The sequence below is a fragment of the Melitaea cinxia genome, chromosome Z, assembly GCF_905220565.1.
Source record: "Melitaea cinxia chromosome Z, ilMelCinx1.1, whole genome shotgun sequence".
Lineage (NCBI taxonomy): Eukaryota > Metazoa > Arthropoda > Insecta > Lepidoptera > Nymphalidae > Melitaea > Melitaea cinxia.
Window position 1 is genome coordinate 13,739,465 of NC_059424.1, and position 13,119 is coordinate 13,752,583.

General features: G+C 32.6%; 2 protein-coding genes across 2 annotated transcripts in view; both read right to left on the reverse strand.

Annotated features, from left to right (window-relative positions):
* Positions 1 to 2,430, reverse strand: part of LOC123668943 (protein apterous-like) — a 68,556-nt gene extending 66,126 nt beyond the window's left edge. The window contains exon 1 of the mRNA XM_045602635.1: positions 2,286 to 2,430. Within this exon, the coding sequence (XP_045458591.1) occupies positions 2,286 to 2,321 (36 nt within the window). The 5' untranslated portion in view covers positions 2,322 to 2,430. The remainder of the gene's footprint in view (positions 1 to 2,285) is intronic.
* Positions 2,431 to 7,211: 4,781 nt separating this feature from the next.
* On the reverse strand, positions 7,212 to 12,592 carry LOC123668827 (probable NADH dehydrogenase [ubiquinone] 1 alpha subcomplex subunit 12). Its single transcript, XM_045602519.1, has 3 exons — positions 12,479 to 12,592; positions 9,182 to 9,307; positions 7,212 to 7,483 (listed from the first exon to the last, which is right to left on the reverse strand). Exons 1-3 carry the CDS (start codon positions 12,590 to 12,592, stop codon positions 7,283 to 7,285), a joined length of 441 nt encoding a protein of 146 aa, XP_045458475.1. The 3' UTR covers positions 7,212 to 7,282.
* Positions 12,593 to 13,119: the final 527 nt, after the last annotated feature.

A 13,119-nucleotide genomic window follows, 5' to 3' on the forward strand; every position in this document is an offset into this window, starting at 1 on the left:
CTATTATAGCCCATAGGTACTATTACATTAAAAAAACTTAGTTTAAATATATATCTGCAATAAAAAAAATAAAAAAAGAGCACCTCAATACACGGTAAAAAAAGGATGTCCAATACTAGTTTTAAGTCCACGATTTTTAATCGAGTTAAGTTATATTTAAAATATATTTTTACTTAAGATATTTCTTTTTCTTTTAAATACTAAAATACATCTATTCTATTGTAAATTACCTATATTACTTCTAACTGCGTGGGGATGGATTTTATATTTTTATTGCACCGAAGTTAATTAATTGAAATATTTTCGACATCGAAACATTTAATAAATCTTGTAATAATATAATCTTATAGTTTTAACGTGTTTACGATCCTAACCTTTTTTTATATCATCTGTTTTCCGGCGGTACCTTAGAGAGAGACGCATTGGGATCGCTTTTGCATTCTACCACGACGCCCCCGAAGGAGGCTAAGCTAACCTAACCCTAACCTATCCTACTACCTAAGACCTATTTTTTTTTTGGTATCGTAGTGGAACCCATTTACGGGTTATATCCAAGACGCCCGGGTAGGCAGTCCTAGACCGTATGTCGGCTTCAGCAATTGGGGGTGCAATACCATAATATAATAGAGTATCTAAATTGCGAGCGAAACCGAGCACAAGGTTTCGAACTAAAGTGTCTATGACTCTATGAGTGTATATATGTGTAAAGTATATATGCAGGTGTGGTTCTAAAGAAAAGTTAAACTGAATAACCTTTGTACATAATATATTCGCTATAAATCGTTAAATTATTTTCACAGAATTTATAAAACTAATATAGAAAAAATGAATTTTAAGCCATGTTCGCTGTTTCCTGAAACCACGTTGAATTGATTATAATAACCTATTGTCAGAGGTTTCACAATAGCTTTCACAATACCTATACAGCCAGTCTCATCATGCATGCTAGATTACCCATAGTATAAACTGTGATTAGGTACATTGAATCTACAATACCTATACAGCCAGTCTCATCATGCATGCTACATTACCCATAGTATAAACTGTGATTAGGTACATTGAATCTATCACAAATCAATACGTAATACAGAGTACGTATATACATACATAAAACATTTGTATCTCTGAAATTAATTTAAATATCCCAACATTATATTTTATTAATAAAGACGGACATAAATAAGACTAATGTCCGAAATTAAGAACTTAAACGTGTCGTTTGTGATTTATTTATTCGTACAATGAATAAAACTTTAACAAATAAATAACATTGGCGTGTGTATGAAATCGACTCGTGTTAACAAAGCCGTCGGCAAAAGGTTAATTATCAACTCATCAGCGATAAAAAACTAAGGACCAAATTGAATTCTTATGTCTTAAGGTTTCGCAAATATTATTATACCTACAGTTTATACAGAATTTTATTGATTCCGCTCGCTAAAAAGCTTAATGGGTTATTTTACAACTATATCAAAACATTTATATGCATATATCTCGTTAAAGTATTAAATATATATATAATAAATACAAATCACGAAAGTAAATTAATTTTTGATAATGTATTTAACTATAATACGTCACTGCTACTTATGCAAACTACGATTTATTCTTAGTAACCAAATTTATTAACATATATATTTTTTAGTTATTTATGGAAAAAATAAACTATTGTAAAACAATTTAACGTTTACGATATTATAAAACTTAAATTCGTAAGTAATTATAGTAGTTTATCTGTTTAAACTTTCGAAGTTAGAAGCTTCAAAAGATTTCAACGATATCGTCTGGCTGAAAATAACACAGCACGTGAGTTCTTTAAACATTTTTCATCATTTAATTACGTTTCATATATTTCTTTAAATTAACACAACTTTAACTTATACATAAACAGACAAATATCACTTTTGGGGATTCGTACTAAAGAAAATAACTGCATTACCAAAAAATCGACGTCTTGTTGAATAAAATTAACAACTGTTTTTCTTTTAATATAATTTTTTTCTTTTAAACCTTATTTTAAAAAGTAAAAACTAAATAAAAGTTTTATAATTAGGTATATCCATTTATAAGTTATAAAAATGTAATTCCTAATAAGTACAATATGTCGTAGGTAATACTATAATATTGACACGATATTAATGTTAAAGACACCACACGTTTCAGATATTTTTAAAACAGACATAGATACATTTTTTTTTTTATTTATTTAGTATTATACTCGAAAAAAAAACTTTAATCATAAAACTTAAAAAAAGATTGTCAAGTGAATAGTATCAATATCTTACCCAGTGCATCGCCCCCCTCTCTTCGTACACTCCCATTTGGGGGTCAATTTTTCTGTTTTATATTATCGAACGTATGGGCCTCTGCCCCACTACACTCTACACTCACACCCGGAGCATAACGTGCGCGGCGCGTCGCGGCGAGCGAGCGACTGTAGTGGCACCACCGCGAGCACTCGGCGAGCTCTCCGCACCCTCGAGGAGGAGGTTCAGCCCCGCCCCTGCCCCGCCTCTCGGCCGATGCGGACACGAGCCGACTTTTTTTCATAAAAGTTGTTATTGAATTTTTGACGCAACTTTTTTTTGCAAATTTGTAACGAATTACACTCAAGTGCCTCTCAAAATAGTTTTAGTGCAGTCGATCGAATGCTCGTAGTGTTTATTTATATACTTTTTTATCTTTTAATAATTGTTTATTGTCTAAATTAATTCCCGAATTTCTAAGTAGACAAAAATAAACACAAAAATAAAAAATATTTTCCCAACTATCACCCTTATCTACATATTATATCCATTCCTCCTATAAATAACCTCTATACTTCCTCATACATAAAATAGCAGATACCTAGTTAAAATTATAATATATAATAATTAAAAATATTTTAAATATTCGTTTTTTATACTACTAGATTGGTAAACAAGGGTACGGCTCACCTAATGGTTTTCCATAACTTATAGACGCCTGCAACACCAGAAGCATCGCAAGCGTGTTTCCGACCCTACCCCCCAACACTCCCCCAACACTCCCCAACTCTGGTCACCTTACTCACCACAGGAACAGAACACCGCTTGAAAGCATTACCAAGTCTAGGTGTGATCTTCTGTCAACATATAATTTAATCTACTAACAAAGTTGTTCCTTGACGAAAAGTCCTTATTAAAACGATGGTTGGTATAATGAATACTTGACTTATCAATGTTTTCGTCACTTCCATCCTTGACCTTGCTCACATTTGATTCAGCACAGACTTTCCCCATACATTTTATGATATGCTAAAATACAATTAGGGAAGAAGAAGTCTAATTACGCCAAATTCAAATAGTTATGCTTTACTTCAGCCTCGCAAACTAATATTGATGTCTATACCTAGAGGTATTCTTGACCTTATCAAATTACAAACTGATTAAATATTTAGTACACAGAAGTTTGTTTATTATTACTTAGAAGATTATACCCAAGATATTTTGTAGACATAACTCATTGTTTATTCTATTCTTCTCTTTATTAAGTTATTATTATCATTTACTATGCTCGCTGAAAAAAAAACGATAAAACGCCTTAACTCAAAGGGCGAATGCCGCATCACTAATGTGACCATTTTCTTTTGACTGAAAACGGGACATCGTTTTTATTTCTTTACCTATCGTATTTATTTCGGCTTGTATTGATGGTTGCATATGCTTAAAACATTTGTACTGTAAGCGTATAGCAGCCTTTTACTATTGTGATAAGATTCAGTTTAAGGTCAACACATGTACGTATCATCTGATGTGACCAAATTTACGTCGACAGAAAAACACAGTGAAATAAAAAAAAAACACTTTTACTACGCTTATCCTTGCATTTATTGCTTATGCTCTCTTGTAAGGAGCATTACACGCGTGTTGGGGGGCCCTATCCCCTGCCCTTCTAAGGAGCTCTGGCCATCTTACTCACAGCAATACTTGAGGGCAGTGTATTTATCTGTAATCTTCTGTAAGGTTAGTAGGTACCTACTTCTCTAGTCAGACTGTTCCAGATTTTGAGCACCTTATTTCCTACAGTGAAAAAAGTCCGACATTTTTACGTCCCACGTTTATTGTTGCCGACATCAATAAATGTAGGACGTTGTGAACGGGACGGTCCCATTCACAACGATAGGTCTGGTCACATTACGCATCACTGAAAATAAGTTAAAGCTTTTCTTTGAAAACGCCCACATAAGGCGCGTACCATCTAAGTTAACCGACAAATATAATATATATAACTTTTAATAGTATAATTTAAACACAAAATTATATATTAAAATAATATTTAATTAATTTGTAAAGCACATAAAATTTTATTTGGAAAAAATTTCAGATTTTTCAGTACGCGAACACGAACTTTTACCTGAAAAAAAGATATCGACTATATTCGTCTAATTATATTTTGTCATCGATTTCAACATGGGTCGCATTAAAATTGTCACTCGTGCGTCTTTCGTGTGGTGTTGTACTGTCTACCCATTATTATAGTGACGTGTAATTATAGTGTCCTATGATTATACGACTATAATTACCCGGCCCTTATGACTCACTTCTACCACCAAAGATACCCAAAATTCGCTTCGACGCAGTACGGAGGTCAACGTTTAACTGAATAATTCAAATAATGAGTAAATCCTGTACTGTGGTATTTGATGGTGCCTGTGGTACTTGATGTGTACTTTGATACTTTTATTTTATTTCAAATATTAATCACATGTTTGGAGATAAAAAATATTCACTGTATACAGAAGTGCACGATATGTGTAAATTCAGGCGAAAACGAAAAGGTCGCTCTCGATTTGACGGAAATTCAGAGACAACCTACTTCCTAACAATTATAAATAGAGACCGGAATATATGAAACATAAAAAGCTTGTTATTTGCATGCAAAAACATTTGAAATATGCACGAAAATTGACAGAATATGCGAAATTAAATGATAAATTTTAGGAACCCCAAAAAAAGAGATAAATAAGTTTTAATTTTGAAATTTCAATATCAACATACAATTGAGTAAATTTTTTTTTGATAGGCGAAAGTAAATGATATAACGCAGTGTGGGACGTCCTTCGGCCCGCTGGACCGATGATCTACGTAAAATTTCCGGTGTAGGCTGGATGAGGATTGCGGAAAACCGGGATGTCTGGCGCGAACTTGTCCAATGTCCAGCAGTGGACTACAATAGGCTGAACTGACTGACTGACTGATAATAAGTACAGTAGCATTACATGACATTAAAATTATTTAAAATTTTTGTAAACGTAAACAATCAAGTATTTTTCAAAATTTTCGTTCCGGGTCGAATTCGCATTATCACTTTTATTGCATTTCGAAACCATATGTGAGTGCACTGCACTAGGAAAAATATTGTAAATCTACCGATAATATTCATCATAACTATGTAGATCATAACTAGGTAAAATATGCTATTACCGCTGAGAATGGCTTAAATAAGCAAATGCATATGCAAATATGCAAATGCGTATAATCCGGTCCCTAACTATAAACGTTACAGCAAAATTTTCTAGATGCACTAGTTCTATTTAGCTACTCCTGATTTACATCCGAAAAGCTTACATCTGTATAATAGGAAACGGTGAGAAGTAAGAAACGCGTTAACATAATTATAGTGGGTACAATAACTTCATGACGAATTGCAAATCTTTCCTGGTTTTTGTTTCAAATTGGTACGACTACACTAGGTATCATCATTACAGCCTATACAGTCCACTGCTGGACATAGGCCTCCATAAGTTTACGCCAAAAATAACGTGAACTCATGTGTTTTGCCCATAGTCACCACGCTAGGCAGGCGGGTTGGTGACCGCAGTACTGGCTTTGTCGCACCGAAGACGCTGCTGCCCGTCTTCGGCCTGTGTATTTCAAAGCCAGCAGTTGGATGGTTATCCCGCCATCGGTCGGCTTCTTAAGTTCCAAGGTGGTTGTGGAACCTTGTTATCCCTTAGTCGCCTCTTACGACACCCACGGGAAGAGAGGGGGTGGCTAAATTCTTTAGTGCCGTAGCCACACAGCACACTAGGTAAGGTTAAATCTATTTATAAAAATAACAATCTTTCAATATGTGGTTAAGTGCTAAACTTGAGAACACATTCTTTCTTTTAGTTTTCTATATCTTTGTAGGAGGGTCTTACGATAAGAAAAGTTGAGAAAATTGCGTAGACAAATAGAACATTTTTGAAAAGGTTTCCATTATTCAAACTTCAACGGCTGCCGGTTTAGCTACTACTCGATATTAAGTTTTTTACGGTAAAACTCGATATAAAAATACATCATAATAAACGGTCATCAATAAATTACGTCACACTTTAATGGGTGATAGGGGATCGACGAGGTGTCATATTGTGTGACAAGGGGTGGGGATACAAAATTTTGTGACATCACATTTCAAAGTATAATCTATCTAATTATTAGTATTAAAGTATGATATTTGAACTAAATAACTATTACTGGCTGAATTGAAAAATTAAACTTTAGATTGTTTTTTTTTTTTGTGAATTGACACTTGCAATCATAAATTTTCATACCTGTTTTTGATTGATGTTGATTTTATTGAAAAACTAGCTGTACCCCGTGGTTTAACTCGCATTGTTCTGAGGAAAAAATAGCCTTCCTTCTTCTTAAAGCATCCCTAACCTTCCTCTTTAAATAGACTATCCAACTCAGTGGAATTTTTCAATTCGAATCGGTAGTTCCTGAGATTAGCGCGCTTAACAAATAAACCAACTTTTCAGGTTTATAATATTTGTATAGATTAATACAGATTAAGATATATAAAACATGTCTTCTACACTTTCGCGACGTAAATATTTATATAATATACTGACTATGACTGAATTGACAGAATAATCTGGAATGATTCTGTGATACCAATCGATTTAATTTTTTTTTTTTAGTAATGATTTATTTTGTTTATTTGTCATTTGTTGTATATTTTAAGAATAAATGTGTATAATTAGACTAAGATAGCACAGGTTGATACCTTAGTGGTTTTTTCTTCCTATTTTTTTTAATATTTCGTGTATTACTACTTTTATAAACGATAATTTAAAAAAAAAAAAGGAAATGAAAGAGCTGTTTCAATTTAATATATTTTTTTTTGGTGTAAAAGTTCAAAATATGTGACGTCATACTAGGTGAACGGGTCTCATAAATGTAATCTTCGGTGACAAGGACGGAGGGCTCGCAAAATCGTGAAATTCGTGTGATGTAATTTATGGATTCCCCTGACTTTATAGCGTCAATAATACGTTTTATTTACCGTCCCAGACATTAATACGCGCTTTTGTAGTTGAATAGGGATAGTAAGCTTGGTCAGTGCCAGAAAGATTTTCCGAGTGAGGAAGCAACCAGCAGCGAACATAAGAGCAAGACATCAGGGAATACTTGGCACAATCATCGCTTGGCACTCGATCAGTTTTGTAATGTAGCCAACCAAACCACTCAGGTGTCACCTGTTTGACATAAAACATTATGAAGTTCATCACCAATCACTTGTTGTCTTCATTAAAAATATGCATGTATATCATTATATCTAAAAGGCGTTCATAAGAAGATGTAGAGCCTATATTAGAGTAGGTGGCAAACAATTTGAACGTTTATTATAAAACTACGTATTTAAAATTGTTGTTTAAATTATTAACAACACCCCAACCCTAAAAGACACTTTCACTGATTTTCGAAATAAAAATCTTATTTTATTATTTGTTTTGGTTGTAACAAAAATAGGGCTAGAGAAACACAGGTAGCAATAACTCGGTAATTTGACAATAAAAAAATTGAGTAAAATACCATATAAGAAACTTCATGAAGTAGGCATGTTTTTTAAACTATGGGCCACCTAGGTCCCCCTGCGTTTTTATACCACAGGTGCTCAAACTTTATCATAAAAAATTCGAATACACTATTTTTCATTTTTAAGTATTTAAAAAAAAGAAACAGTTGTGGCTAGAAATATTTTGTAATGCGCGTTAGCAAGGCCGATTATCCACGATTATTTCCAGAGAAAATCAATTCGTTATTATTGAATTTGTAGCCGTAGTGCCCAAAAGTTTGAACAAAGGTATCGAATTTCGTACTTAATTTTTTTTTAATAAATCCAAGACCGTTGCATATAGATTTGTTTTTTATCTTTTTCTGGATTGGCCCTGTGCCCCTCCACAAGCACCTGAAGGGTTATCCATTAATTACCGGACATATATGTGTAAATTCTGTATATGCATATATAAAGTATTTACACTCTTATTAAGATTTAAAGTTTATTTTTTTAAAGTATATTTTAATATTTGATGACGCGTTGGCGCAACGGTCTCAGCACTATTTTGTAGCTGTTGTGCTGGAGGTTGCGGGTTCGATCACCACACATGGTAAGCATTTATATTGGCTATACAGATGTTTTTCATGGTCTGGCTTCAAAAACCTAGTCAAAAACGTTTGTGCTTGTGTATTGTGTGTTTCCAGGCAAAGGCTAAATACCACTGGGGGCCGTTGAATGTGAGGCGTTTTATATATGAACACGTATCGTGACCTTTTGACATAGTTACCGAAATAATCAAAGTTGGTTTTTAACCGACTTCAAAAAATTAAAAGGTTATCAATTCGATTGTACTTTTTTATATGTGTTATCTTATAACTTTACACTGGGTGGACCGATTTCAATGATTTTTTTATCGAAAGGTCATGTGGTGTTTAAATTTAATCGAGATCTGACAAGTACTTTTCGAGTTACCTCTAATATTATTTACTAAACTACTTTTTTTGCCGACCTACGTTGTATTATACTTATATACCTCAAAACTTTTTAATGGGTGCACCGATTTTGATGATTCTTTTTTTAATCGAAAGCTAGTGCTTGTCATGGTGTTAAACAAGCAAACACAAGTATGGTAATTATATATTATTATACATGCATACGATACTTGCTAAATATATATGGAAAACTTGCTTTCTATTCAAATACAAATTTATAAATAGCTTAACAATTATTGGAAGAGGTTCATTAATTTTACGATTTATTGTGTATATACCTACCTAGGAACATATTAACGTTTGTCCACTAATTATCTTAAGACTCTTTATAATATATTTTTTCTCTCTCTCTCTACGTTGCAACTTAAAACAAAAGAAGCTACAAATTACATCACTATACTTACTTGGCTGGCATCATATTCCCACTTAACAAGTGGGTTATACTCTACCCAGCGACTGCGCCCGAGGATATAGTAATGGTTCTCATAATATTTATTTCCAAAACTATCACTTCCGACGAACTTTCCCTCCTAGAAAAAAAAATACTTTTTAATCATTGTAATAGGTATATCAAATTCTAAAATGTATGTACCTACTTCATTTATGCAACCAGAGAGAACCCGTACTCAGGGCCGGATTAAAGACATACCTAGTATGGGGTACATGGGATCTCGGTTTTTGATGCAATTAAATGACAAACAATTTAAAAACGCAAAAATTAAATTCATGTCCATTTACGAAATTTACAGCATAGAAAGACTAAATACTTATATGGAGTCGACCTGCTTATTTTGGTCTCTAATACAACAAAAAAATGTATTTCAATGAATGGATACAATTACAATTTTTTAAGATAAAAGTGCTCTTTGACTTGAGTTATTCCACGATTTTAAGCATTTTTTCTCGTCCGTTACCATGTCAATAGGTGGCTTTCTTCATTTTTGTTTATATGTTATACCGTGGTTAAAATGTGTTTGTTATTATATTAAGAGATATGGATCTAGATAGTCCAGATAAATCTATCTGGAATCCAGACAACCCAGATAAAAACAGATAAAAATTGTATGAAAATTATATTATAATTTTAGAATTCTTGTTTCAAACACACAATAGTTTAAAATAACTCCCCATACAAATCATCGTTTTTTATTTGCAATTTTCAGCATTGAACCTTAGGAAAAGACATATCTTAATGATTTAGAAACTGACTTAATTCAGATCATTGTACACTTTCAATGCTAATATTCCAGAAATCAGAGTTTAGGTAATTAAAAAGTCTTTCTTCGTCGATGCGAAATAAATTAGGACAACATTTTAGAAAACTTAGATATATATAGCATTTCATATGACTCCATGCACAGCAGCGATTAATTGTTTGGGTAAGAAACTTTTTTGCTTAAAACTATTAACCATTAACCATCTACTTAAAACCCACGCTACGTTTCACCGATATCACGTCCAAGGCAAATGATTTGAAAACGTCAAAGTAAGTATATAATTGTCTGGCATACTAGATGCTTTAACGATATTTCAGGTAAAAGGCGGTCAGTTATGTGATTTTAAAAAAAAATACTACTTGCAACTTGCATGATATTTATGAATTTATTATGGGCATATGCTTTTAGGTGATAGTTACGCTTTACGCATTCTCATTGTATACCTACACTCTGATTTAGTGAGAATGGCTATACAGATATGCCATAACTTGAGCTAATTATGATTTTGTAATTTTTTGCTTCAACTATGGTTTTAATGAAATGTTATTTATGTAATAGAATTATCAAAATAAGATAAATGTTCGTCAATTTTTGTTCTTTTTCCCGTCTCAAAAACGGATTTTCTAGTTTGCATACCCTAAAATGTAATTTTTTTTTTTTTCGGAAACAATTAAATTAAGCAACATATTTACGTATTTATAGTTGAGACTTGAGAGCTAGGTATAATAGTTTAGATGATAAAGCTCCATAATAAATTACATCATCCCCTCCCTTGACACTCGATGTCATGCTTTGATAATCCCCTCCGTATCCTTAACGTATGATAAATTTTATGTCTCAAATGTTCGTCTAATTTGAAACCTTACCCAATCGCAAAAAGTGCTGATTGAAGATTGCAACTTCTACTAAGGTGGCGTTATAACTTATATTTTCATACGTACATAGTGTATTTATGATCGTGTTTAATTCTTAACCATGCAGTAGTCGCGCTCCAAAAATTTACGCGAGTGGTTACGTGGATTACATACGTAATCCATTTTCAAATTGAAAAAAAAAATTAAACATAATATTTTATTAATTATATAAAAACATAGTCACTGCAGCCTTATTAAAAACATATTATCAACGAAACCTAAAAACAACGTCTGTGCTACAAATAAGTAACAAAAATAAGAAAAATTTCATTGACACAAAAATCTTAATTATATAGAACTGACTAAAAAATGATTAGTGTTAGGAACTAACTTCTAAATTATATTTTTTATGCAGGATAGTCAATATTGTCCCTAGGATCAACAGGATCCCGTATACTACAAGCACCGCTTGCAGCAAATTGATAAATTTGCTGCACGGTGTGCACATCTTTTGAGTGATTTTACAGCGCGTTCTTACAGTCCTCACAAATTCCGTAGAACGTTATTGTGTGTTGTTGTCGAGTTACTGTGGCGAGTTTTTATACCTGTGATGCTTATAAAGTAATCTTGACTGTTGGAATACTTTGTAAATATTCTTTTTTAACTCTCTTATGGGCAAATAGTTTCATCGATGCCACAGACAGGTTAATTAAAAACTCACGTGCAAACCTTATTATATCTTTTATTCACTTTTTTGAACTTTTATTGACGTTCAGCTGTTCATTTGAGCACAGCAGGTACAAATAGCATAAAATGACATTGCGTAATTTTCTGTTCAAATCAATTGTTTTGACAAGTCAGTGCGACGTTCGCTGAAGCCGCTAACCAACTTTAGCTCTTTCATAAAACTTCTCACCAGGGGTGTCTTGCTCCTCAGAATAAGATTCAGATTGATTATTCTGCTCTATGAAGTGATTGAACTCCTCGTCAATTGTTAACTCAGTTTCAAAGCTTCGTTTTTATGATTGACTACCAGTAATAATTGTTTGTAATTTGGCAAATATTCATTTTTATTCTAAAAAATAAAGTATAGTTGTGTTATAATAATCTCATACTAATAAATAATAAACACAATACGTAAACTTTGACGTAACTTACATTTTAAAATTAATTTCATAAAAACAAAAATAATAATATGTCAAAAATACTAACGTATTTAGTAGCGTGGATTACTTATGTAATCCAAGCATTTTTCGGAAATCCTGTGACAATACCAACTGGAACTTGGGCTTGTGCTGTACGAAGTATGTTGCGCGAACATTCATTTGAAAGTACCTGGAATCGCACGAAGCTAACGCGATTTTTAGAAATTATCGATTTTGTTTGAGTTTCTTTACTTATGTAATCCACACGACAACTGCATGGTTAATAATAAATATTACCTAATATTAGGTAATACCTACAATATTAGTAATTTTATAAGTAAGATACAAATACAGCGTTTTTGGTACTCCAATATTATAAAATTTACCTTGTTGGCGTCTGTATCTCTGAGAATAGAAAAGTTATAGTACATTTTTTTAATACTGTTCTTTCATTACTAAATATATAATATATTTCTACAACTTACTTTTAGTGTATCATTTCGCCACAATTTATAAATCGACTTAATAGGGCCACCATTTTTTACTATTATTTTAACAAAACGTGCCCATTTGTCTAATCCTAAAAGTCGTATGATCATTATCTCTTATTTTAGGAAAAAAATGTTTATCTTCGTTTGTCAAAATCAAGATAGGTCGTGAGATAGGTTCTTGTATCCTTCATTATTGCTATTTGACATTGTCTAGTTTTTAAATAATAAAAAAAAACTATAAAATCTTTTTATACTTTATAAATATAATAACAGAATATACCTACAGACTTAAATAATGTATACAAAGTTTTGTGGAAAGTACGAGTCAGGACAACTGAAAAAGCTACCTGGTCTTCTGATAGCCTGGAAAAAGCTATACAGCTTATTGGTGGAGGTTCTTCTATTAGAAAAACTGCTAATATAATGGAAATTCCTTTTTCAAATACTCAGACAACGGTTGGATCAATGAGCATCTCTTTGTTGAATGGTTGATACATTTTAAACAGCCCGCTAAGCCGTCTGCAGATGCACCTATCCTTTTAATACTATATAACCATGCTAATCACATTTCTCTTTCCGTCTACGAATATTGTAAGTCCAACCACATTCATATGTTGTCTGCCACCCCACACGTC

Coding starts and splice junctions, on each gene's coding strand:
- LOC123668827 (XM_045602519.1), bottom strand. CDS start 12,592: ATGATCATACGACTTTTAGGATTAGACAAATGGGCACGTTTTGTTAAA. Junction 9,308..12,478: donor GGCGAAATGATACACTAAAA/GTAAGTTGTAGA, acceptor TTTTTTTTCTAG/GAGGGAAAGTTCGTCGGAAG. Junction 7,484..9,181: donor GGGAATATGATGCCAGCCAA/GTAAGTATAGTG, acceptor TATGTCAAACAG/GTGACACCTGAGTGGTTTGG.